This window comes from Vanrija albida, assembly GCF_041260175.1.
Source record: "Vanrija albida strain AlHP1 chromosome Unknown contig_5, whole genome shotgun sequence".
In the NCBI taxonomy this organism is placed as follows: Eukaryota; Fungi; Basidiomycota; class Tremellomycetes; order Trichosporonales; family Trichosporonaceae; genus Vanrija; species Vanrija albida.
In genome coordinates this window covers 826,554-851,119 of record NW_027191424.1, presented here as the reverse complement: position 1 = coordinate 851,119, position 24,566 = coordinate 826,554, and the positions used below count along the sequence as shown (strand labels likewise).

The 24,566-nt window shown below is 61.5% G+C and overlaps 8 protein-coding genes across 8 annotated transcripts; 6 read left to right on the top strand and 2 right to left on the bottom strand.

Annotated features, from left to right (window-relative positions):
• Positions 1–97: 97 nt before the first annotated feature.
• Positions 98–1,271, bottom strand: Q8F55_006452 (uncharacterized protein; the record flags this gene model as incomplete). The annotated part of the gene is made up of 3 exons (XM_069354912.1): positions 98–698; positions 749–864; positions 915–1,271. 3 exons carry the CDS (start codon positions 1,269–1,271, stop codon positions 98–100), a joined length of 1,074 nt encoding a protein of 357 aa, XP_069206983.1.
• A 1,250-nt stretch (positions 1,272–2,521) lies between these two features.
• On the top strand, positions 2,522–4,011 carry RRI1 (COP9 signalosome catalytic subunit rri1; the record flags this gene model as incomplete). The annotated part of the gene is made up of 10 exons (XM_069354911.1): positions 2,522–2,569; positions 2,607–2,680; positions 2,736–2,787; positions 2,825–2,965; positions 3,013–3,092; positions 3,140–3,230; positions 3,278–3,343; positions 3,383–3,580; positions 3,620–3,831; positions 3,870–4,011. 10 exons carry the CDS (start codon positions 2,522–2,524, stop codon positions 4,009–4,011), a joined length of 1,104 nt encoding a protein of 367 aa, XP_069206982.1.
• A 586-nt stretch (positions 4,012–4,597) lies between these two features.
• On the top strand, positions 4,598–7,318 carry COPS5 (COP9 signalosome complex subunit 5; the record flags this gene model as incomplete). Its single annotated transcript, XM_069354910.1, has 9 exons — positions 4,598–4,619; positions 4,669–5,144; positions 5,179–5,901; positions 5,959–6,108; positions 6,147–6,295; positions 6,349–6,610; positions 6,665–6,830; positions 6,883–7,106; positions 7,187–7,318. The coding sequence occupies 9 exons, from the start codon at positions 4,598–4,600 to the stop codon at positions 7,316–7,318; spliced, it is 2,304 nt and encodes a 767-aa protein (XP_069206981.1).
• A 5,276-nt stretch (positions 7,319–12,594) lies between these two features.
• On the top strand, positions 12,595–13,676 carry Q8F55_006449 (uncharacterized protein; the record flags this gene model as incomplete). Its single annotated transcript, XM_069354909.1, has 2 exons — positions 12,595–12,728; positions 12,806–13,676. The coding sequence occupies 2 exons, from the start codon at positions 12,595–12,597 to the stop codon at positions 13,674–13,676; spliced, it is 1,005 nt and encodes a 334-aa protein (XP_069206980.1).
• Positions 13,677–14,656: 980 nt separating this feature from the next.
• Positions 14,657–16,042, bottom strand: Q8F55_006448 (uncharacterized protein; the record flags this gene model as incomplete). The annotated part of the gene is made up of 5 exons (XM_069354908.1): positions 14,657–14,662; positions 14,713–15,065; positions 15,121–15,402; positions 15,472–15,718; positions 15,767–16,042. 5 exons carry the CDS (start codon positions 16,040–16,042, stop codon positions 14,657–14,659), a joined length of 1,164 nt encoding a protein of 387 aa, XP_069206979.1.
• Positions 16,043–16,577: 535 nt separating this feature from the next.
• On the top strand, positions 16,578–18,465 carry CWC27 (Peptidyl-prolyl isomerase cwc27; the record flags this gene model as incomplete). The annotated part of the gene is made up of 10 exons (XM_069354907.1): positions 16,578–16,588; positions 16,630–16,642; positions 16,688–16,738; positions 16,791–16,999; positions 17,308–17,460; positions 17,499–17,587; positions 17,629–17,741; positions 17,790–17,845; positions 17,895–18,315; positions 18,382–18,465. The coding sequence occupies 10 exons, from the start codon at positions 16,578–16,580 to the stop codon at positions 18,463–18,465; spliced, it is 1,200 nt and encodes a 399-aa protein (XP_069206978.1).
• Positions 18,466–18,759: 294 nt separating this feature from the next.
• Positions 18,760–21,488, top strand: Q8F55_006446 (uncharacterized protein; the record flags this gene model as incomplete). Its single annotated transcript, XM_069354906.1, has 2 exons — positions 18,760–20,461; positions 20,512–21,488. 2 exons carry the CDS (start codon positions 18,760–18,762, stop codon positions 21,486–21,488), a joined length of 2,679 nt encoding a protein of 892 aa, XP_069206977.1.
• Positions 21,489–23,098: 1,610 nt separating this feature from the next.
• Q8F55_006445 (uncharacterized protein) lies at positions 23,099–24,565 on the top strand (the record flags this gene model as incomplete). Its single annotated transcript, XM_069354905.1, has 3 exons — positions 23,099–23,198; positions 23,234–23,337; positions 23,384–24,565. 3 exons carry the CDS (start codon positions 23,099–23,101, stop codon positions 24,563–24,565), a joined length of 1,386 nt encoding a protein of 461 aa, XP_069206976.1.
• Between the last annotated feature and the right edge of the window lies 1 nt (position 24,566).

The window sequence follows — 24,566 nt, the reverse complement described above, 5'->3', positions numbered from 1 at the left end:
CTACTACTGTTTAGGATGATTGGCAATGAAGATGGACAGGGAAGATACAAGTTGTCGCGGCCGGCACGGCAACTTGCCAAGGTGTTGGGATGCGGGTTTAGCAGTGCTTCAGGTTAAAGTAGTGGCCAAGGTTGTAGCCCTCCTTGCCCTGCATCCAGCCGTTGACGGTCTGGTAAAGGTAGTCGAGGTTGTTCTGAGCGCGGCAGTTGCCCTCGGAAGCGGCGCGAGTGGCGTCGGCGACGGTCATGCCGATGCGCCAGCCATTGTAGTTGCCGAGAGCCGCAAGAGCGTTGCCGTTGTTCTGGGCGAGGACCTGGGAGAAGTACTGGGCACCCTTGCCAATGTTGAAGTCGACGTCGTGGCAGTTTCCGCCTGGGGCATCACCGCAGTGAGCGGCAATGAGCTGCATGAGGCCAGCCTCGCCGTTGCCACCAGTGATCCAGGGCTGGCAGGTCGACTCCTGCAGAGCGATACTGGCGAGGAGGATAGGGGGGATGCCGTACTGGGCGCCGTACTGCTCGAACTTGGGGAAGAACTGCTGGCAGACGGCGAAGGGACCGTCGGCGGAAAGGTGGACGTACTTGAGGTCGGCGAGGGTGACGTGGGGCGGGTTCCAGCCACCAGCGTTGATGCCACAGTTGAGCCAGTCCTCGGAGCCGTTGGGGTTCTCGGGCGACGCGTCAGAGGGGCCGCACTGGCTACGGGGCGTTAGCTTGGCGTGTTACACATCCCGAAACAAGCAACTCACGAGTCGGCGATGGAAAGGAGGCCGGCGCTGCTCGAGCCACCCGACGAGGCGCCACCCGACGAAGGCGTAGGGGCCGGGGCGGGGGCGGCCGCGAGGTTGTTGCCAAAGTTGGCGTTCTAGGACAGCATGTCAGTACGCGGCTCCAGGGCGCGACGCGATAACCTACCTCGGAAGGAGTCTCGGCCGCGGGCGGGGCCGAGTTGTCGGCAGGCGCCTGGTCGGCAGCGGCGTCGGCGGCAGCGGGGCTGGGCGAGGAGGCGGCCTCGGCAGGCGGCGCAGCGTCGGCAGCGGCGGGAGAGGGCGTGGCCGCGGCGGAGGCAGGCGCGGCAGCAGTGACCTGGGTGTGCGTCTTGCAGGTGCCGCGCTTGCGGTAGCGGCGGCGGTTGTCGACCTCGCCGGCGACCGCCCTGCCAGCGGGGCGGTACTCGTCGCGGGCGACAGGGAGGTTGCGGTTGCTCGTGGGGGCAGCGACGGTGAGGGCCGGGAGGAGGGCGAGGAGGGCGAGCTGGGTGAAGGCGACCATGTTGATTGATGCGTTGATGAGTTGAGCGAGTGAATGAGTGTCGGAGGGGGAGGGCGGAGGTCGTTGGAGGAGAGCCTGCTACCAGTAGCAACTGCGGGGATGAGTCGAGAGAGTGTGAGGTGGTCGCAGACCGAGATTCCTTTGTAGTAGTGGGTGAGGAGAAGTCAACAATGGGGCATGGGCATGGGTTGGTTGTTAGTTTGGGAGCGAGCGGTGCGGTGCAGCATGGCTTGCTTGGCTGACTGCCTCGCTCCTGGCATGGACGCGGGCAGTGTGAGGCAAACGGGGGAGTTACGGGATGTCGCCCGTATTACGCGCCGCATTGCTGTTCCCAAAGGGAAAAATCCGTGACGAGGGGGACCACAGAAGAGTCGACGACAGGGTCCTTCAGACACTTTAGACCCGTTTCGTCCCCGAGCAAGACGCGCCGCGCGGCGCCTCGAACGCAGCCAGCAGCGAGCAGCGAGCAGGCAGCCACCTGGTAAATAGCAGCGGCTCTCTTCTTGGTCGGCGACCATGCAACACACTGGGGACTGGGACTGCGACTGGGGTCCTTGTCAGCTCGGCGACCGGCATTGTCCTTCTGCATGCTGCTGGCTGGGTATCGCTCGTCAAAGGATGGATGTTGTTTGGACGTACGTGACGGATCGCGGGACGCGGCGAGGCGAAAGGGGGAGGGGGAGAGGGAAAGGGATCAAGGGACGAGCCGAAACGCGTCCAACGCCACTCACATTACTGCGGGGCCCGGGCCTCTACTCGACTTTCTTCCTTCCCTCATGCACCCGCGGACGTCAAAAACGGGGGTCCACTCTGCAGACAGGGGGAGCAAGGGGCTCAAATCACCTTATTGTCTTGGCCACCATCCATTAGCCGAGCAGTCAGCAGCAACATCACCGCCCTCTGCCGCTGCACCATGCGTGTTTATGCCCAAACTGATGTGGTTAGCAAAAAACAATGGAGGCTGCCAAACATGCCGGCAAAGTGAGACTATGAGTTTACGAACCGCGACTGGCATGTAAAATGCATGTAAGTACGTAGTCGTGTTGTGGCGTTGTCGCGTTGTCGTCGATTTGATTCCGCTAGCGTGGCTCTCGTGCGACTTTCACGTGGTCAATCACGTGATGCAACCACCTCAGTCATCCACCCCCGTCACCGTTGATGTCACTGGTTGTTGACCGGTTGCTCGTCGCCCGCCTTCCTCCATCCTCGCCATCACGCATTCCCTCCTCGGCCTCTTGCCTACTCTCACCATGGAGGCCGCAGCACGCAGCACCTTTGAGATCAACAACAACGTCCAGGTTGGTCGACCTGGCGTGGAACGAGCTGACGCTGTAGCTCCTCGGGGCGGCCGACCAGGCGTTCCTCTACGACGACAAGGCCCTCCGACAGCAGTCGCCTTGGGACAATGAGTAGGTGTCGCCGGGGACAACAATCCATCCCTACCTATTCTTACATACCCCGCAGCCCGCACTACTTCCAAACGGTCAAGATCTCGGCTGTCGCGCTGATCAAGATGGTAGGGCGAGTGGCGCATCCGTTTGTGCTGACAACAGACTATCCACGCTCGCTCGGGTGGCCAGTACGAGATCATGGGTGTCATGTACGGCAAGGTCCGCGACCACACCTTCTGGATCATGGACGCCGCGGCGCTTCCTGTCCAAGGAACCGAGACGCGCGTCAATGCTGGTGTTGAGGTTCGTAGCGCCGATGGGACCCATGTTCCTCGCTGACCAGCCTACAGGCCTACGAATACATGGTCCAGTTCCAGGCCGCCAACAAGACTGCTGGAAAGAACGAGGAGCTGTGCGGGTGGTACCACTCGTACGTCGTGACGTCTCGGCGGCGCCATCTTTGCTCACACATCCTAGACACCCTGGCTACGGTTGCTGGCTGTCGGGTATCGATGTCAACACTCAACTCACCAACCAGAAGTTCACCGACCCATATCTGGCCGTCGTGGTACGTTGAATTGTCTCAGAGATGATCCGCAGCTGACGCCACGCAAGATTGACCCCAACCGCACCGTGTCCGCCGGCAAGGTCGAGATTGGGGCCTTCCGCACCTTCCCCGAGGTAAGATTGGCCAAGCATACAAGAGGCTGACTATCCAAGGGCTACACACCACCGGCGTCAGGCAGCTCTGAGTACCAGTCGATTCCGATTGACAAGATTGAGGACTTTGGTGCCCACGCGAACGCCTACTACCCCCTCAACATCGAGATCTACAAGACGAAGGCCGACGAACAGCTCTTGGAGCTGTTGTGGAACAAGTACTGGGTTGCCACTCTCAGCCAGAGCCTCATCCTCACAGTACGTCTGTGCGCTCAGGGACATTACTTACCAACTCAGAACCGCTCGTACGGCACCTCGCAGATCAGAGATCTCAACGCAAAGCTCAACTCGACGACTGACGGCAAGCTGTCCGAGTCGGTTTCCGAGCTCAAGCTAAAGGCCCCTCCTCCAACCTTGGAGTCTGGCGATAAGAGCAGCAAAAAGAAGGAGGACCCATATGTCGGGGTGGAAGCAACCCCGACGGCACTCAGTGGACCCCACAAGGACAGGCAAGTGCCACCGTGTCCTGCACACTGACCCGTTGCAGCCTTCAAATCTCGAATGAGATTCAGAACGGTGTTACAGTCCAGGTGATCAAGAACCAGCTCTTCAACCAGCGCCTTGACAGTGCTGTTACCCCGGAGGCAGCATCCTTGGCCGTCAGTGGAACCTTCACGGCGTTGTCGTAGTGACTTGAAAGTGAGGCGCTTGTCGAGTTGGCGGCGCCTTCCATTGTACTTAGAGTGTTCCCCATTTGTACATAAGCTGCATTCACTTGCAGATCCTCCAGTCTATATAACTACGTAGCATTGGCCTCAGGCCGGTGAGCAACCCATGCATGGCTGTTACTCGTGTTGCATTTAGTTGCCAGTGGACGTCTGCCCTCGGCCCTCGGGTCACCGAGTCAGTCAGTGCCCCAGTACATTCAGGGTCCAACCACGTGGCGATGGGTTGCACACCGCGCCGCACGGTCCACCTGGCGCGTTGCTCCCACCCACCCACCCGACCACCGAGTGCACAGCGCCGCAGCGACGACGCACCCACTAGACTCGCTCGACCTCGTTCAACCCATCCAGACGACATTACCAGTCAGTTTGCCTTCAATCGGCCACCATCCACCCATACTTTGACTCTCCCCTATACCCTCATACCATACACAAAGGGGAAAACTAGACGTACAACTCGCCCCGGTCTCGCCGTTTCCCACTGGCCCCCTCGTTACGTCAACAAGAGAGCGGTGCTTTCAACGTTCCGTCAGCTCACCCACGACCTGTCATGCCTGTCCGCAACCTTGATGGCAAGTAGTCCCCACTGGTACGCCCTGTACTACGATCTAACTTGCACAGTCTATCTCCGTGAGCGCAAGCTCGTACAAACGGCACCGTTGAGCGCCCTCGCTGGCACGCGACTCGGTATCGATGTCAACTACTATGTCAGAACGCTGCTCCAGGACCCCGACCAGAGGGAGCCGTTGATCGCCTCTACTGGTGGTCTTCCGCTGTCGCTCGCGAACCGCATCGAGAGCGACCTGCGCCAGCTCGACAAGGCTGGAATCAAGCCCGTCTTTGTCTTCTCTGGCCTGCCGCTCGCCTCGCGGCCCCTGCCAAAGGGTCCCAACTCCCAGATGGAGAGAGAGAACCATGTCAAGAATGAAGCCTGGAACTACTACGAGGATGGCCAGGTCGATAGAGCCGTTGTCGCCCTCACGCAGGTCCGTGGGGGCCTCTGGATCGACCCCAACGAGGTCGTTCGCATCTTTCTCCGCGCCTTCAAGCATCGTTTCGTGGAGTATGTGATTGCTCCCTATCTCGCCTCGGCACAGGTAAGCCCAAGTATTTGAAGCGCGCTGACCCCAGCTTGCATACCTCTTGAGACACCCCAAGGGCTACATCCATGCCATCTGGTCCGACTCGGAAACGCTGCTCTGGTCGGTCGACAAGGTCATCACGTCGATCGAGTGGTCCGGCAACTTTACGTTCCTCGACAAGGCGCGCGTGCGCCAAGACCTGGGAATGACGCCAGAACAGTTCTTGGATGTCAGTCTGCTGGCAGGCTGTTCGCTGCTGCGCACATTCCCTCCCTACGCCGACAGCTTCCAGATCCGAGCCATCATCGACATTGTCCGCCACTTAAAGACTGGCATTGCTGCCTGCCAGCAATTCCGCGACAGCCCACAGATGAAGGCGTTGGGCTACACTGAGAGCTTCATGCGTGCCAGGCTGGCGGTCAAGTTCTCGCTCGTCCTCACGACCGAGGGCACTTGCCTGCCACTGCCCCTCGTGGTCCCCCCTCAAGCCGCGGTGGTGACGGCGACCGACGTGCCCTCGGATCTCGACGAGATCTTCTCGCCGCGCCTTCCAGACGAGGTGTATTACCTGCTCTGCCGCGGTATGGTTTCGTCGAGCCTTGTGGGCTACCTCACCTCTGGGTTCATTGATGAGAGACAGCCTCTGGCTGATTCGCCCGAGTACCGCCGCTTCATCAAGGATATCATCACAGAAGGCCCGACCTCTCCTCGGTGCACGACTCTGGCACTGCTCACCGCTGGCCTGCACCCCCAGTGGGCTCAGAAGCGTGTGGTGAGTGTCCTGCCACCCTTATGTGGGCCCTCGAGAACTGATCGCTGACCCCACAAGCACGCCCACTACTACTTTGACCAGCCTTATGCACCACCGCAGGGAGCGATTGTGCCCACTACCGACGTTCTCACGCAGTCCCTCGTCGAGAAGTGTGCGACCTGGATGGTGCCGCACCATGTGGTCTCAGATGAGCTCCGAAGGCAAAGCGTACGTGGACCATGGACGAGACTCTTGCTAACAATCAGTCTTCCACTATTGACCTGAAGCTGTGTATTGGCACACTGGAGAAGGAGGAGACGGCTGCCTACACCAAGAAGGAGAAGGCCGCAAAGGTCCTCGAGAAGAAGGATGAAATCGTTGCCAACATCATCTGGCGGTTCTTGGACGTGCGCGGGTGAGTGCTGGACCGGGCCACCTGCCTTCTGACTTGGTACTGACACCGCGCAGGTTTGTCAGCGCAAGCCACCAGCAAACGTCGATGGGCAAAGCATTCCACGCCGCTGGCAACTCTGCTCGTGTCACCGACAAGCTGCAGGAGTCCATTTACATCGTGCTGGAGCTCTTGAGGGCCGGTGTTGTCCATGGCCACCGGTTTGGAGGGCCGAATGCGCCTCTGCTTTCAGGAGGGCCCAGCTTTGGATCGGATGAGGAGCAGAGCAACACATTGCTCATCATGCGCGTCCTGAGTGTCGTTCCTCTGAACTTTAGGGTGAGGACATCGACTGTCTCGTTTGCATGACGGCGAACTAACCCTCTTCTGCAGCCCGAACAGTGGGCGGGACCACTCTCTCGAGAACTGCTAGTGTTCAACTCGTTTGTCAAGGCCACGTCCAAGGCGCTTCGCCAGCTGCTCGAGGCGATCAACGTCCACATCCTGTTGACGGGTAATGCGCGCCGCATGCGTGACGACTACCTGGATATGTGCATCAGTAGGTCTCACATGACTTGAAGTGATTGCGGTCATGTTGACGTAAAACCCAGGTCTTCCGTTCCAAAGCGACGTAAACACTGGATTTGGAATCCTTGCCAAGACATATTTGGACGCAGCGACGATTCACTTTGGTGATACGATCACCGAGGAGAATGCGGGCTCGGATGACGTGAAGCAGGCCAAGCTGTCTGCTCTCCAGTTTGTTGATCAAGCGTTTACGGGCGTGAAGAGTCCAACACAGGAGGTCGAACGAGGCTTCCGCTTCTGGGATGCGGTAAGTGGTGGCTCGTGGCTCGCCGTTCCTGGAAGCTACCTTTGGCCCCTCACTTTGTGCCTTGGCTGACAACCTCTGAGATTATGGTGGCCATACGTACACTTGACCAGGAACAGGGGCCCAAACCCTCCGTCGCCAACACGGTCATCCAGCCGGATATTATTGAGCAGTTTGAGCGAGCAGACAAGTGGCTGCGGCCGATGCGGCCATAGGAGCAGCCAGTTGGATGTGAAGGGGCGGCTCTTGCCAGTGAAACGGTTGCGCTCCCAGCGAGTGCCAAAACATGCATTCATTTCGCATAGAGTGTGGATGCCCACTGACAATGAGGCCGAGGAGGAGGTTGCGACGCTGGACCCAAGGGCACAAAGCCAAGGGCGGGCTGCGCACTCGGTGGGTTGGTTGGTGGCGCAGCTTCCCATATGCACATCGGTTCTTTGGGCGCTCACAAACCAAACAAGCCAAGGATCCGCTCTTGCGTTGTTGCGGTCAGGCCAGGTCAGTCAGGCGTCGTCAGCCCGCGCGGCACGCGTGCGCGTGGCGTTTGGGTACACATGACCTGCGTACATCTAGACGCGCCGAACGAGAGGCGTTTTAGACTTTTTAGTCAAGCGGGCGGTCAAGTTACGAACGGCATAGTTACGGTTCAGTGGTGGCCCGTACCCGTGTCTATCCTATTCTGAGGGCAGAAGCTATGACAAGCTTTGTCGGTCGGCCACGGCGGCTGGGGGTGGGTCGAGGTCAGTTGATTGCGCATGGCCCATGCCAAAGTGGATCTGGCAATGTGTGTATGTTTGGAGCCGCGGTGGGGCCGGCATGACCTGACCACGCTACCAGCGGTTGCCGGCTGACCGGGAGGACTACTCGTATCATGTTACGACACGCATTGACAGGATGAAAATCCTTGGCAAACTAACCGAGCGAGCTGGGGTGCAGAGCCCGAGCGACGGAGAGTCCGACCCTTTCGCTCCCCCAACCCCCAAGCAGATGGCCCGATCAAGCAGGAAGCGACAGGCATGGTTGACGGCAGCGATCTGTTGCTTGAGGGCGACAAGGTGGGACGAGGTGGGCTGTGGTGCGCACTGTGGCCGCGCGTACCGACCGAACGACCGACTGTGGCGCAGGGGCAAACGTGGGCGGGCAGCGGTGGCGAGCAAGCAGCAGCATGCAACACCGCAATGGCCCCTAACCGTGTCAGTGTGCTGTGCCGTCGGCGACAACTCGTGTCCTGTGTTGTCCTGTCCTGTCCTGTCTGTCCTGTTTCTGTTACTGACTAACTCGCCCCCTCGTCCTCCTACGGAAATGAAAAATAAAAGGGGGTAGTCGCTGCCAATGGACGAGCTGATGCAGTGCGAGAGAGAGAGCGTGACAGTGTCAGGTACTGGAATGCCTCGCGAGCTGTAACGGAGGTTGCATGGGGTGGGCTTGACGTGGCGCGACTGGCTCACCTCAGGCATGCACGCACGTACGTCGAGTAATAAAGCGAGCCTACGACGCTCTGCTCTGCTCTGGCTGGCTGGCTGACGCGCGACACGCGCCGAGCCGAGCCGAGCTGAGAGTGCGTGGGTGTGTGCGCTTGTACTTACGTGCGTTTGTGCCATACCATGCATCGACTGCCCACCACCCGGCAGAGCTTGCGTCGCCCCAACGCCGAGTTTGGCCCACCCAGAAGCGAGCGCCCACGACGACCACAGCGACCGAGAGTTTGACTGCTGAGCGACAGGCACGCTGGGGGCGCTGAGTCGCGCGTGTGTGTGTGTCTCGACGCGAGGTGGCATGCAATGCAAAGCCGCCGAGGGTATTTCTCCGTGCACGCATGCACGCACGCGCGCGCGCGCCGAGCGCCAGGCCGAGCCGCGCAATAATGTTACACGGCGAGTGGGCGTCTTGGCAAGTGGGCAGGGCGGTGGGCGGACGGGCATGCATCCTGGGTGCGTGGCAAGCAAGCTCCGTGGAAAGCAAGCTCCGAGGATCCGAGGCCCGGGTCAATGCCGCCGCCCACCGCCCGCCCGCCGCGTCGGTGCAGCCTCGGTGTCTCGCACGCGCGCAGGCACGCCGTGTCCCCACTCACTCACTTACCCACCCACTTACCCACCCACTCACGCACCAACCCACGCACTGGATCCGCTGTGCCGCGCTGCCTGCGCTGCGCTGCTCACAGGCACGCCGGCCCACCACGGCGTTGGCCCGGCATGATCGTCACCTATGCACCTTTTTTTACGCTCAGGCACAGAGCTGCCGTTCGGTTGAAAAGGGCGAGAGCAAGTGAGGAAGTATGCAAGCCGTGCAAGCCGTGCAAGCCGTGCCCGCGGCAGCGGCGCAGCCCAGGCGCGCGGCGGACCTGGCAAAACGTTAATGTGGCGACGGGCTCGTGTTTGGGACCAAGAAAGACGCGCAGGTGATGCAATGCATCGGAGTGGGCCGAGTGCATGCCGACAGCGAGACACGCCACAGGAGTGATTGGTCCGCGGGTGAGAGAGTGCGACAAGTGACTAGCACATGGTGGATGCCGTAGTACCCCCCGCCCCCACCCCTCTCGGCGCCGCGGCTCGAAAGTACGCAGTACGTTTGTTGGGCACGGCACGCCGGCTGCGATCTGGCTGGCGTGGCTCCTCGCGTGTTTGAGCCACGCACCACGGCAGAAACCATGTTGGCTTCATTTTCCAACCCTTAACTTGGAACCCGGAAAGTGTACGTTACATCCATATTGCCCCAAAGCAAAATGCCAACGGAATGACATCGGTCGATCACCCGCGCGAGGGCAGGTTTGTGAGGGGCAAGAGGGGGACCCTTCATCATGTCGGCATGACGCGTCGTTAGCAGCTCTGTGCCTGCTGTGCCTCCTGCCGGCCCCCGGCCCTTGTCCTTGTCCTGGCTGGTCCTGGCTCGTCCTTGGCCATGAGCGTAACTGAACTGGGCACAAGTGCCTGAGCCGGACCAAGGTCAGTTTCTAGCCGAAGCTGGCACCTTTGAAAGGCACGAGGAAAATTACACGAGGGGGATTCCAACAACCTAGAGGGGGTACCTCCTACAACGGTGCGATGGCAGTCCGCCTGCACCACCGGATGGGGATGCAGTTAAGCCGCTATGACGCGCCTGAATGTCACGGTGCGCGCTCTGCCTTGACACACGACCGACCGACATGACCGGCAGCTAAAAGCTAGCCCATTAGCCTAGGTCCGAGGACCAGCCGGCCGGCCCTATGACAAGCCTGAAGCTTTTGCGCCGGCGCGTGTCCATTGGTCTGATGCAGGTGCGTTGGTCAACGGCCGCCAACGGCGCAGCATTGTTGCACGTCATGGCATGCGCGGGCCGATGTTGGAGCCGATCAACGATACGCCGGCCGCAGTCGGCTGCTGAATGCCGCGCTTGCCGTTTCGCCGAGAGAGCAAAAAAAAGAGAAAAAAGATGCACAAGCCCGATCTCGATCTATTGATTCGCCGTGGTCGTAGCCGGCGCCGCCGTTGACGTCGTGACGATCAGCCCGGCATTATTGGACGCCCTGGGTCCCGGCTGGTTAGTGACTTGGAGGCGCGGGGGGGTTACATTCTGATCACTGATTGTGGGGTTTGAGAGGACAATGACAATCTAGATCGAGGGGCGCGCGCGGCAGCATAATGTCGCCATGGCGTTCATGATTGAGCCGAGACGGGGCGCGGCAGCCGCCACATCAGTTCAGGTATCGCATTGCGTTGCACGGTCGGTGGACAGTGGCCGCCGTCAGCCGTGCGTGTCACACGCACGCACGCACAAAGCACGCACACATGCGCGTGGCGCGCCCCGTGCCTTTCCTGAAGGGCCTGCGTGCGTGGGCGTCAGGTCCCCCCAAGCCAGGTGAGTCAAAGCCGGCACGGGGGTAATAGTACAATGCAAGCACTTGTTGATGCATTGGATGGCGGGCGTCGCAGCAGCAGCGGCAGCAGCACGGTCAAGAGACAGCGCTAAATGCCAGGGGGGGGGGGGGGGCGGAGGAAACGCTCAGCTCTCAGGGGGGTTGCACGCGCGGATGGGCAGAGTGCGCGTGGCCATTTTAGCATTTTAGCCAGAGAGCCTTGGCGCCGGTGGGGTAACTGTCGATCTCTGGCGCAGGCGGCCTTGTCCACCGCCATTCGGCACCTCATGGCCGAGTGGTGTGGTCGCCTGCGAGCCAGACTGGCCTGGCCTGGAGTGGTGTGGGACTCGCCGAAGTGGCGCACATCCAAGGGGGGGCTCAAGGGGGAGGCGGCGTGGTGGCGCGCTACGCACAACTACGGTTACTCAAGCACCCTGAGATTGAATGTACGTAGGCCTCAAATTTGGTGGTGGGATGGGTGAGGGGCAGCAATGGGGGATAGCACGGCAGGTAGGCACGTAGCACGAGACGGGCGAGGGAGCGAGCGACCGAGCGAGCGAGCCAACGGCGCCGCGCCGCCGCCGCCATGGGGTGGGGGTGGTTGTGGCCCCTCTCTCTTTTACCGCGCCTCCGCGTCATTCCATGCACAATGGCTTACCTGCTTTGTCCTTGTCCAATCCTCTCAATTTTGCCAGACTGAGCGAAAAAGGCACACCTCGTTCCCTGGACGCATTTAGCGCGTGCACGCGCGCACAGGCGGGCGGCCAGAGGCCAATGTGGCACCCCCTCCCCCCTTTCAGTTGCCAGGGACAAGGTGCCCAACTCAAGGTCATTATTCCACGTGACGTTTTCTGTTGTTCCCAGGCTACAGTGGCGCAATGGGGCTCGCGCGCCTGGCGAGGCGCGGCGCGGCCGATTTCCATGGCATGGCGTGGCGTGGCGCGCGCCGTGCCGCGCCTCGCCGCGCCAACCCTGCCCTGCCCCCGCAGCCAAGCGAGCCGCCGCCTTGTCCAACACCGTGACACCACCAATGTGACCGACCCGAGTGGATTCCAACCTCGGCCCTGGTCAGCCCCTCTGTCCTTGTGCCCTTTCAAGGTAAGGTGACGTAAATCTAACCTCCGGTTCCGTCCCGGCTCTGCCGTAACCTCTTTCTTGGTGGTGCCGGTCGCTTGTTGCTGCTGCCATGCCTCGTTGAGCTCTTCAAGCTCGGAATGACAGGCACCTTGGCCAGCAGCAGCAAGGCGCACAGCAGGGTTAACTCAGGAAGTATGCATCCTCGCGAGCGAGACGCAGACGTGTCTCAGCCACGGCGGGCATCCGCTCGGCTCCCGCCCCGTCTCTCCCGCCGATCGCTCCTCTTGCTCGCCTCGCTCTATCTCATCCGAGACAACCTGCCCCTGCCCTCACACCACACCAGTTTCTCCCGCGGGTTGGGTCCAAGTAGACCGTCCGTGTCGCTCTACTATATGTAGCAAGGCAACCACCTCCCGTACACATCCCACCCCCTCCCGCCTCGACTTCCCCTGCCAACCATATCGCAGCCCCTTGCGAAAGGAGTACGAGCTCTCAACTACTGGAATCTACTTGACAATAATAACACAACTTGGACACACCACGCTCGCGACTCGACGTTGACGACGACGGACAACCATCACCATGCAGCACTCTACTACCAAGACAACCATTGACAGCCTCGCACTCAACGCCAGCTTCACCTCCATCATGCCCGGAGGCGAGTCTTCGACCCGCAGGCAGCGCATCGCCATGGCCTGCCAGTACTGCCGTCACCGGTGAGTGCCACAGCCCAGCTGGCCGACGCACATACACGTCAGCCACACCTGTACACAATAGCTGACACCATCTCTAGCAAGATCAAGTGCTGCGGCGCGTCACCATGTGCCAACTGCACCCGTGCTCGTCGCACCTGCGACTACTCGCCCGTCCCAGAGGAGGTCAACCGCGCTACCCGCGAGAAGAAGGCCGCCGCCAAGGCAGCAAAGACTGCCTTTGCTCACCGCCCAACCCCATACTTTGTCGACCACCAGTCGGTCTACGGCATGCCCTACCTGGCTGGCCCAGGTCCCATCCGTGGCACCCACGTCCCTCCTCGTCGCGCCTTCACCACCCCGACCATGACAATGTCGCCCTACTCGCCCCTGCCCCCTCAGGCCCCCGCCATGTCCTCGCCGGCCCACTTCGAGTCGCCCTGGTTCAACGGCCCCCCCGTGCCCGTCATCAGCGTCTCGCCCATGGTCCCCGTCATGCCCCACTCGGCTGAGCCTCTGCCAATCCCCGAGTTTGAGGACCACCACCACGCCTACGCCCAGTACACGACGGCGCCCGTCTCCCCCACCGAGTCGTCGGCCTCGTCGACAACCCAGTACCCCATGCCCATGACCCCGGTTCGCAAGACGATCCTCCACACGCCCCCCCACACCCCATCAGCCGCCTACTTCCAGGCCGCCACCCCCAACATGCTGTCCTACACGCCCCAGCCGTTCCCCTTCTCGCCATCACCCCTGGCCCAGTCGACCTTCCAGTCGTCACCCACGCTCTGCCCCGGCCTCCCCGTTCAGCAAAAGCTTCCCCCTCCTCAGCCCCAACAGCCCCTGGTGGGCCTCGGTATCGGCTTGACTGCCGCCGACGAGGGCATCTCTTACATTCCCATGGCCAGCGACTACCTCACTGCCAGCAACGTTTGGACTCCCCAGCCTGAGGCTTCCCCATACCTCTCTTAAGCGCGCTTTTTTAGACTCGGAAGACGGACTATTCTTCCTTAGACGGACTATATCAGGACTCTTTTTTTCTCTCTCTCTCTTCTCTTTCCATTTCTTTTCGTTCTCCTCTCTTGACATTTCCTGTAACGTATAGTGTGTAAAGTCGTCGACGACCCCCTCTAGCCCCCGGACAATAGTACAGTTTGTTGTGCCCCGTCATGCGACAACCGTTTCGTGGTATCCACTTTGATGCAGCAGTCTACCTGCCAAGCCCAAGCCTCCTACTTACTCCTTCCCGCTCCTGCGCCACACCGAGTAGCACGAGCAGAGTAGCCCAAGTCGCGCAGTAGTACGCGTAGCACACAGTAGCACGATCACAGACCGAGCGTCATGCCGATGATCGGACCACAGATCTCGCCGGGTGGTTGAACCGGTATGGTACCGTACGGGGGGTGGGCCCAGATGGCGTTTTCATCACGTCTGCGTCGTCGCGCTCCAACCGACACTCCCGCAACCACTTCGTGGCGGCTTCCTAAACGCACTAGCGATCCCATCCCTTGTCCTATAACGATCTAGGAATGCTGGCTCCACACTGTCTAGGGTTGACGACAATGTCCGTAATAGCCCACCACAAAGGGAGACTCGCTCGCACGCGTGCGCAGGCAGGTCCACCCTGCCAGGTCTCCACAAGATCGGTAGCGCTACCCTGTCCATTATCTCCAGTGGTCGGGCCGTCCTCGCACTCAAGGCCACACAAAGGCCGCACCGGACGGTGCTTCCAAAAGAACTGCACTGCAATACTACGACTGCATTCATGCCGCACATCTCATATGCGTACGTGGCAAGGCCTACAGCACATCTAATCCCAAAACATGGGGGAACTGGGGAGGAGTTGGGAGCAATGGCTCTCAATAGGTGGAGGTAAGACGGAAGTGAGTCGAGACCGAGTTGGCCGGCCGAGTTGAGGCGCCAGTTGTGGCGCGTCGCGTGGCTGAATCTGCTCAAAGCTATTGACGGCATCAGTTATCTTGTCTTAACAGACCACATTGAGACTCACCAGGCTGTCCATGCGGCCGAAGATCTCCAAGACAGTTGCGACCACTTCGAAGCAGAGCTCTTCCTGATCCTCAGCTCCACCGCCAGCGCCCGCGGCACCATTCGAGCTCGACGACATCTCCTTCCTGACCTCCCTGACCAACTCCTGCACACTCTCGCGGCCAACACCGCTGCCACCATCACGACGACGCGACCCTCCGCCGACGGTAACGGGGCCTGCCTGGTCGGCGGTCCCAATGCCAAACGGCCATGTCGAAAACTCGGCGAGAATCTCGTCGCAGCGAACAAAGGCAGCCTCCCGTGAGTCGTAAGACAAGCGCTGGAGGGCATTCTCCAGGACGCTCGACGCGTAGGCTAGTTTGTGGTCAGATAAAGCTTGCCCGGATATCACTGATGATGTCGTACTCACCAGCACAGACGAGACACGCAGCGCGCATGTACCGGTACTTGACGCCCTCCTTGTACACCGCCTGGGGAGGGATGGCGGCAGTCCTTGCCGTGAGAAGAGACAGGCACCGCCTCAAGACGTCCTCCTTCGCGTTCATGTCCGCAATTGGGTGGGTAGCCATGTCGAAGAGAAGGAAGTTGCGCTTCTCGGTGCGCAGGACGCCCTTGTCGACGAGGCCCTTGGCAAGTCGTTCGCGGACCTGCTTGAGCTGATATCCAATCTTCATAACGTTCCAGGTCTCTCCTACGCGGCCGTCAGCACTGACCGAACGAGGGAAGCTGCAGCGCAAGGCTGTGCCATAGCAACACGCACCACTCATCAGGTCAACCCACGCCCCGGCGCCGTACTTCTCGCTGCTCTTCATCATCTTGAGGGCCTCGTCCAGAATAGTCTCGCCCGTCTGGCGGTCGTCGATGACCTCGATGAGGCGGTCCGCAAGGTCCAAGCGGCGTCGCGATGGGTCGCGAACCATGGCAATGCGGCGACGAAGGGCGAGCTCGATGAGAATGCAGCCGCGGAGGGCGTACGAGATGTTATCGTTCCAGAATGAGAGGTAACCCTGGTGAACATGTCAGTCGTGCTTCCGTCTCGTCCTCTAGATACCCACGGCCTTGTCCTTGAGACCCAACAGGAGGACTTCCTCCATCAAGGTCAGGCGCGGGTTCTGCTTGGTCTCGCTGTCGTCGTTGAAGTCGCGGGGGTCGTAAGCGACCTTTGGGCGCCCCTCGACCGATCCCGAGTTGGCATTCGACGACATGACGCGCGACGATGGCCTGGACTGGCCCGACGATGATGGGGCCGAGGGCTGCTGGTCACCACCCGAGTTGAGCGCGGGGGAAGCCCCGCCTCCGCCGCGACGACGAGTGAGACCTTCACCGGACATGGTTGCGGTGTTTTGACGGGGATGGGATGGGATGGGGGGTTAAAGGAGAGCGGGTGGACGCTGCCCGCAACGCGCTTGCTAGCTGTGGAGCAGACTGGCTGGTCGGGTCGTGACCGGGGTTGCGAAAGAAAGGAGTGAAGAGAAGGGTGAAGGGACAAGAGTGGACAAACAGTGGTTGCGAAGTCGAGTTGGGTGTTCGTGACGCACAGCATACGGCGAGTGGTCGTCGAGTTGGTGCCAGCACGCCAAGGGTCGCCGAACGGGCGGGCGCGCGGATGGGCAGCCAGGCTGAGGGCGGGCGGGCAGGCAACCTCCAACTCCGCGCGCTGGCTGGGTCCCTTTGCTACCTTGCTACAACCGCGCGTCGAGCCCAGCCAGCCCTGGACGCGTGGCACCGAGGCGCCCCACGCATCGCCAGCCCAGCAATCACCGCCCAAAACACCGCAGTGGCAGCCTTGTTTTGGTTCAAAAGTCGATGACGTTGGGTTCGAGCTGCACATGTACAAGTCACCATTGTGCCCATCTACAGCCCGACATGTCTAACCTGTAAGCTCAGGACGGTGAGACTGCAGCTGACCACTCTACAGATACGCCACAGAAGTACGTCATTGCTTACCCTAGCTGTCACCTGCTTACACCGCGTAGCCGACACCAAATGGCAAGGTCATTGTTGACACGACGGCCGGCGAGATCGAGGTGGGTTGGACGGAGGCGTGGGGTACCAGGCCGAGCCTAACAGCTGCACCAGATCGAGCTATGGGGGAAAGAGGCTCCCAAGGCCGTTCGGAACTTTCTCCAGCTGGCGATGGAGGGCTACTACGACGGGGTCATCTTCCACCGCATCGTCAAGGACTTCATTATCCAGACTGGAGACCCGACCGGAACAGGAATGGGCGGCGAGAGCATCTATGGCGAGTCGTTTCAAGATGAGATTCACAGCCGTTTGAGGTTCAACCGGTGAGCTTTGAAGCCCTCGCAGGCCGCTGACGATTCCAGACGAGGGTTGGTGGGCATGGCGAACAACTCCAAGCGAAACACCAACAACTCGCAATGGTTTATCACACTGGATCGGGCCGACGAGCTCACAGGGCGGCATACGCTCTTCGGACGCATTCAGGGGCCGACATATTACAGTGGGTGCTTGAAGCAGCCGGTGATTCTGACAGGCAGATGTGCTCAACATTGGAAACCTGGATGTGGACGCGGAGGAGAAGCCTCTGGTGTGAGTCACTCTGAGCAACACAAGGCGTTGCTGATGCTTGAAGTCCCCCGAAGATCCGCGGTATCAGGATCATTGAGAACCCGTTTGACGACATCGTACCGCGCATCACTGCCGCGGAGAAGAAGGCCCAAATCCAAGCCCGCATCGAGTTGAAGAAGGAGAACGAAATCCGCGAGAAGCGCGCCAGGGCGAAGAAGTGAGCCTGAAGGAGATTGGATATATGCTAACGGTCAGAAACACTGGCCTGCTTTCGTTTGGAGAGGCAGAAGAGGAACAGGAATCGGCCGTCGTCATTAAGAAGAAGGACATGAGCAGGAGCGATCGTGAGTCTCGCTCAGAGTCTGCAACTGCTAATACTTGTTAGTCGTTGCCGATCAGCCCCGTAGCTCCCGTGAGCCTGCGGCGTCTGCGTCTGGAGAAGAACCACGGAAGGCGAAACGGGAAGACTCGCCAAAGGGCCGGGCCGAGGAGCGAAAGGTAGGGAGCATGCATGACGCAGCGGACCAAACACTAACCTTCACCAAGGCGGTTGACTTGAAATCCATTCGCAGCGAGCATGAGCGGCAAAAGCTTGGTGACAAGTGGGTGGCATCTAGTCTTGCACAGGATGGCGTTTCTGACTCCGCCTAGGAATGCCCGAAGCTCCAAAATCGACCGTCTGCAGGAGGACCTGCGGTATCTCAAGAAGCGCCAGGGTGAAGGATCCGACTCTGAGTCTGACGACTCGACATCGCATAGAAAGCGCAGGAAGGGTGCAGACTACCTGGAGGAGGAGTTGGCAAAGTACAAGTCTGGCCGGGGACGAGCAGCGAAACGGTCTACCACCAGCAAGAGCCGCCGCCGCGACGACGACGACGACCTTATGAACGACCTCTCGATGTTCAGCAAGAAGGTTCTGGCCGTTGTTCCCGATGCGACATACGACAGCGACGACGAGAAGGGAGACGAAGAAGGAGTGGAGGTGGACGACGATGTGGGATGGCTGCGACACGCTCTCAAGTTTGAGCACGAGGTGTCTGACGAGACGCGTCGGGCTGAGGACGAGTACACTGTGAGTCGAGCCTGCCCAGTCTGGGCAGGCGCATCTGGTGCAATGATGCAATGCTTATACTTGCAGGTCATCGATCCCCGGGCCAAAGCTCGCGAGCTGGCAGCCGACGAGGAGCGCAAGGCAAAGGAGCGGGCAAAGTCTCGCAAGTAGCTCCAGTATGACGCATATGAGACTTATGTAAACAATAACAATGGAGTTGTGCATCGCATGCCTCGTAATCCGGTGGCCAGGTGCAAACAAAGTTGCCCGAAAAGGGAATAATGTACCGAAGGATAGGACGACTACCACGTGGGTTTTCCCTGAATTGGCATCGTGCGTCGTTCGATGTAGAAGTGGGACGACGTTCAAGACTTTGGGTGGCCACAAACGATCAAAGTAAATGATCTCTCTCGACATTGACATTCTCTTCAACTCGCTCCTTGACACAACACAGCTGTAGCCACCATGTCGGCGGTTCTAGCCAACGACTTGTTCTCGTTTGACGACAACGACGAGTCTGTGCCATCCAGCAACACGCTATTCCCTCCAACTCTGTCCTTCCCCGGCCTCGACGCGCTCGACAACGCGTACTTGTCCCCCAACTCTCTTTCACCACACTCATCCGACCCGTCCCACACCCTCTCTCCCCCTTCGTTCGGGAGCCCAAACTCGAGCCTGTCATTTGCGACCGACGAGTACCTTCTCAACAACAGCTTTGGCAACGATGAGCTCGACCTCCTCATCTTCCCTGATGAGAACAAGCCCGACCTCAACCTGCTCGACTCGCTCGCCATGCCAATCCCGCAGACGGGCAACCAAGGCTTTGGTTCACTCAACGTTGCTCCTCAGCCCGACATCAAGGCGCCAATAGGCCACCCTGCTGCCGTGCCCGCTGTCCCGATGGGCGCGATCCAGCCGCCCGCGTTTGACGGCCTCCTGGACCAGTGGCGCCAGAGCCTCGTGCAGAGCATGAACCAGGGACAGCAGCTTCCTTGGATGGTCGGAACGGGAGTCATGCCGACCCCGATCCAGCCAGCGGTGCCCAATCCCCAGCCCACGCAAGCTCCTATGCCACAGCAGGCGCCGCCACCGGCTGTGGCGCTTCCTCCTCAGCCTACCCCGCCCAAGGAGGCTCCCAAGGCAGCCAACCCGCCACCCCGCCGGAGCGCGCCCAACGCGCCTCTGACGAAGAGATCAGTGTCGCCTCCTGTCAACGTTGGCAAGCACAACAAGACCGAGAGGCGTTACCGCCAAAAGGTCCAGCAGGCCCAAGCCGATCTTCGTGACGCTGTCCCTGCTCTTCGTGTGCTGTACGGCACCTCGAGCGAGGAACAGAAGCAGCTTACGGACATCCGAGCGGCCGACGGCACCGTTGACGGCCTCGGCGAGGTGACGCGCCCCAATGCCAGTGCCAAGGCGACTATTCTCATCGGCGCGAGGATGTACATTGAGCTACTGCAGCGCCGCACCGCCTCCCTTCAGCGCAAGGTCGCGGAGCTTGAGAGCTGGAGACAAGCCGTTGGCGGGCCGGACGACCTCGAGGCCTGGCGCGCCGACTTCGATGCGCGCGAAGCAGTCCTCGCTGCTCAGCTCGCCGCGGCTGCGGCTCTGAACAGGTCCGACGACTCTGGTGACGATGACTCGGAAGAGGAGGAGGTCGCCCCCCGCAAGCGCCCTCGCGTCACCAAGAAGGCCAAGGCTGCCGACGACAAGGTTGGCCAAGGCATGAAGGCCTTTGCTGCCTTTGCCGTTTCGTTCTCCCTCATGCCGTCGGCTTCCAAGATCTTCAGCGGCACTCCTTCGCACGCTGCCGGCTCCTCGAGCAGTGTCGCCTACACTGGCGAGCTTGCCCGTACCCAGGTCATCTCGCGCCTCCCCCTCATCACCGCAGAGCATGGATCCCGCCTGCTTGCCCGTGCTCTTCCTTCTGCCGTTGTGCCTGGCCCCCACACCATCGTCGACTGGACCGCCAAGCTGCTCGTCGCCGGCGTTCTTATCTTCATCCTGGGCCCCGTCCTGGAACGTGTCACTCGCAAGCACCGCGACGAGAAGACTGGTGCTGGTGGCATTGCAGGCTTCGTCCGCGACGCTGTCAAGGCGCACGTTGGGCCGAGTGTGGAGGACGTCGGCGAGTGGAACACGCTTGCTGCACGAATTGTTGGAGGCTGTGAGTGGCTTGCTTATGTAAACACATATGACCCGCTAACAAATCCACAGTCGTGAAACCATCAATACTTGTCCGGTGGCACGTTGCCTTCAGGCTGCGCAGGTCGGTTGATCCATACAGCCTGGCGTTGCTGGCTCTGCTCGCCCCGGAGTGTGCGTCGTCGCGCACAGCCTGGGTTGAAGCCAGGACGAGGGCGGCCCCAAACTCGCCACTGGCCACTGTCCTCGCCCTTCCTCTGGACGAGGCCTCGCGCTGCCTTGAGCTCGTTCCTCCCACCTCGGCGCCCATTGCCGCCATTGCCGAGCAGATCAACCTCGCGCACCTGTATGACCTCTATTCGCGCTTCTTTGTTCGCCTCGTGGCCGCGGTTGGCGACGCCACCTCGCTCTCGCCAATGCTGCTCAACGTCCAGCGCAGCACGATTGCGCAGGAGCTCAAGTCGTTTGACCGTGAGATCCGCGGTGTGCTCCACGGCGTTCCTCGCCACAGCACCTCGCACGCGCTTGGCCTGGTGCTCCTCGGCCTCTGGGGCCTGTTCTCCGGCTACCAGTCTCCGGCGGTGCTGGTGAGCGCTCTTGCGGCCGAGGAGGTCCAGGGCGCCGGCTCGTCTCTTGCGAGCGTGTCTGCCCTGCTCGAACTCCTGTACCCCAACTCTTCGATCCCCCGCCAGACGACCTCTGCGCCTGCCTCGCCCAACGCCCAGGCCATCGACAAGCTCGCGCTTGCGTGCATCGGCTTTGTCGATCTCCTGTACTCATCGTCCAACGGGTCCACTGCCACGCGCGTGGAGCGTCTGGAGGTGAGCCAGCGAGTGCAAAAGGAGGCTGTGCGCCTCCGTCTTGTCCTCACCCAGGCCACGTTTGTTGGCCTGGATGACGATGAGGAGGACAATGCCTCTGAGGAGTCATTCGACGATGCGCGTCAGAAGCTCGTGTCAGTGCTGTGCAACGTTGGACGGCGCGCTGCCGGGCGCAGCGTGTACCGCGACGATGACTCTGGGCTCGAGGACGACGTAGAGGACTGGTAGGCGTTGCGACGGGTGGGCAGGAACACGAACACTGGGCATAGCTGCCGTTGTAGGAACATGAAATGTGACTTGTAGCACCAAGCCAAGCTGGGTCTAGGACACCTGTTGTCTACGTGACCGAGTGGTGGTTCCTGTTGGAGCACAGGTGTGCGAGAAGTGGTTTGTGCATGTCGGCATGTTGTTGACGCGCACTCATGGCTAGTAGCGTCTTGGCTGGCTGGGTAATGACTGGTGCTCCCACGTTGATGGGGCCGTTTGACGCGGTCGCCCAAGTCGTCGTCGGTCGCCTTGACGACCAGGCCCGGGGGTGGTAAGAGGAGTTAGCCTTGATGAATTGAACCCAGGACTACGCGTAGAGGGTGGGGCGAGTGGGGCTCGTCGAGGCACTGGGTGCACGGCACGGGCCGGAAGTGGCAAGGTTCAGGTCCAGCCGTGGGAGGTGGTGCCGACATCCTTGAGCAAGGAGGCACGGGCAACGAGTTTACCCACGATAGTTTTCTCCGAGCACGCTTCATGTCCTTGTCCGAGACTAGCACCGGGGTATGGAATGGCCTTACGCGATTCCGTTCGGCGTCGCGGCTCCACTCACTCGGGCCTAGCTAGGCTAGTTAGTACGCACGCGTCGTCGGCCGCGGCGGCTGCGGCTGCGGCTGCGGCATGCCGCTTGTCTCGGCGCGCGGGAGCGCTTCCGGCCATTCAATATACCATCTCCACTGTCAATTGAATCGTGTCATGTGGGGAGCTAGCGCGCGCGGGTGTTTGGGGGCGTGTTTCGCATGCCCATGGCTGGGCTGTCCACCCAGGTGGACATGAAACAGTCGCTGCGACGGGCTGCGGCGAAAGCCAAGTCGTGCAGCAGCCCCAGCCTACTCGGTCGCGCCGTCGTGTCGCTGTCGGTCGGCCAGTCGGTCGGGCATGTCTGTCGGATGATCCAAGATGCGTGGGGTGCGTGGGCTGGCGACGAGGTGTGGGCTGGCGACATTGTTTCGTGCACATGAACACCCAGCCGCCACGCGCCCACCGGGTGGTCAGTGGCGAGCAGCGTCTCAGCGCTCAGCCGCCGCACATTCCAATGACCGCAATACCCCACCACCCGCTGGTTTGGTCCAGGCACGACAGCGTCCCGTCATGACGGCCCATTACTTTATCAGCCGCCAGCCGCGTTTCTGACAGCATGGATACGGCAGGCCGTGGGGCGAGGATCTGTACTGTCGTAACTGCGTGTACAGGCCCGTCGGCACAACCAGCGCCACACAAGCTCACCGCTGCCCCACATTCGCCATGTCGGCTGGTCGACAGACAGCCCTCGAGCCCATCCCACAGGCGCGCAGGTAATGTATCATGGACACGGTGTTGCGTGGCGAGCGGGGGGGTGGGTACGAGTTGACGGTGCGGCTGTGTGTTCTGACCATGGCCGGGGGGTGCATACGGCTTGTGATGACGACTAAAGTGACGAGGAAGTGACGAAGAAGTGACGACCAAGTGACTCCCTCGACATACTCACCATGGAGGTCGGCGCGCGGCGGTACAGCGAGCCAGAGTGGCCGGCGTTGACAGCAGGCGTGGCCGCGGGCGCGGGCTCGCGGCGGGCCTCGGCGCCGGACACGGCGATGGGCGAGGAGGCGACAGCGAGCGAGCCCAGCGACCCGCCATGGCCGTCGCCCAAGGGGCACCCGCCTTGGGCAAAGCGCGCCGAGTTCAGCGCACAGCGTAGGCGTCTAGCGAGAAGCGCAGCTGACGCCCAGCACACCTGCTCCAGCTCCCGCCGCCGCCCCAGCTCCCAGCCTGCAGCCTGCGCATGGCGTTCCAGGCGACGAGCGGGGCCGCGGACCTCCCGCCGGCCTTCTACGTGAGTCGCGGGGGAGGTGACACAGCGACGCCGGCTGACACCCCAGCCCCGGCAACCCATCCCCACGCTCCTCACGCTCGAGCTCGCGCGAAACTCGTCCCTGCCACACGCGCTCGCGCCCCAGCTGAGCATGAGCATGGTCGGCACGCTGCGGCTCGGCGCGGCGCCGCCCCAGACGATAATCTACGTCTCCGTCAGCCTCGAGCAAGGGCTCGCGCTGTGGGCGCGCGACGCGGGCGCGCACGACGCAGCGGCGATGCCGGGGGGCACGTACACCCTCCCGATTAGCGTACAGGTGCCCGCTACGCCGAGGCTGCCGCCCTCCTTCGCCGTGCCGGGCGCGCACTTTGCCGTTTCCTACGCGCTCGAGGTCGCGCTCAGCGTCGCGTCGGGCACCGGCCGCGTGGTGCTCGCGCACGCGGCTCGCGCGTTCGAGATGCTGCCCGAGACGCTGCCGAGCCCCGCCGTAGCGGAGGTCCCGCACGCGCTGTGGGTGCCCGGACCGGGCGGCGCAGACAGGTGGGAGCTCACGCCCAGCCTCCCGACCTCGACCTACTCGCCCACGTCGGCCATTCCCCTGCGCCTGCGCGTGCTCCCGCCGGGGGGCGGGCCCCGCGCCGTGCTCCTCCGCCTCGGGCTGGTGCGGAACGAGGCGAGCGACGGCGAGGCGGGGTGCGAGCGCCGCGCCGTCGACGTCTCGGCGCGCTGGGGCTGGGTGTGCCCTGCGCAGGCTACCACCGTCACCGCCGCGCTGCCCATCATGACGGGCGCGACTTGGGACCACGGGTTCAGCACCGTGCTCAACGTGCACGGCGCGCGCGGCGCGACGGTCGCCAGCTCGACCTTCTGCCTCGTGGTCCAGGCCGTGTTTCTCGCCGACGACGACGGCGGCCTTGCCCACTTCCTCGACGCGCTCGGTGAAGGGCGCCTCGCCGAGGGCGAGTTCTCCGCCCCGCTCCCGGGCTGCGCCGCCCGCAAGGCCGCTTGGGACGCCCTCGTCCGCGACCACGCCGCGGCGCAGCGCACAATCTCCATCCCCGTCATCCTCGGCTCCGTGTCCGAGCCCCGCGGCGCACTCCACGCCCACCACTGGTCAGACCTGCACATCGGCGCAGACGGCGGCCGCGCCCGCATGATCGAGGGCGAGGCCTTCAGCTCGGAGGACGGCTGGATGTGTGCCCCGCCCACATACTCTCAAGCATTGGACGACATCCCATACGTGTATTAGT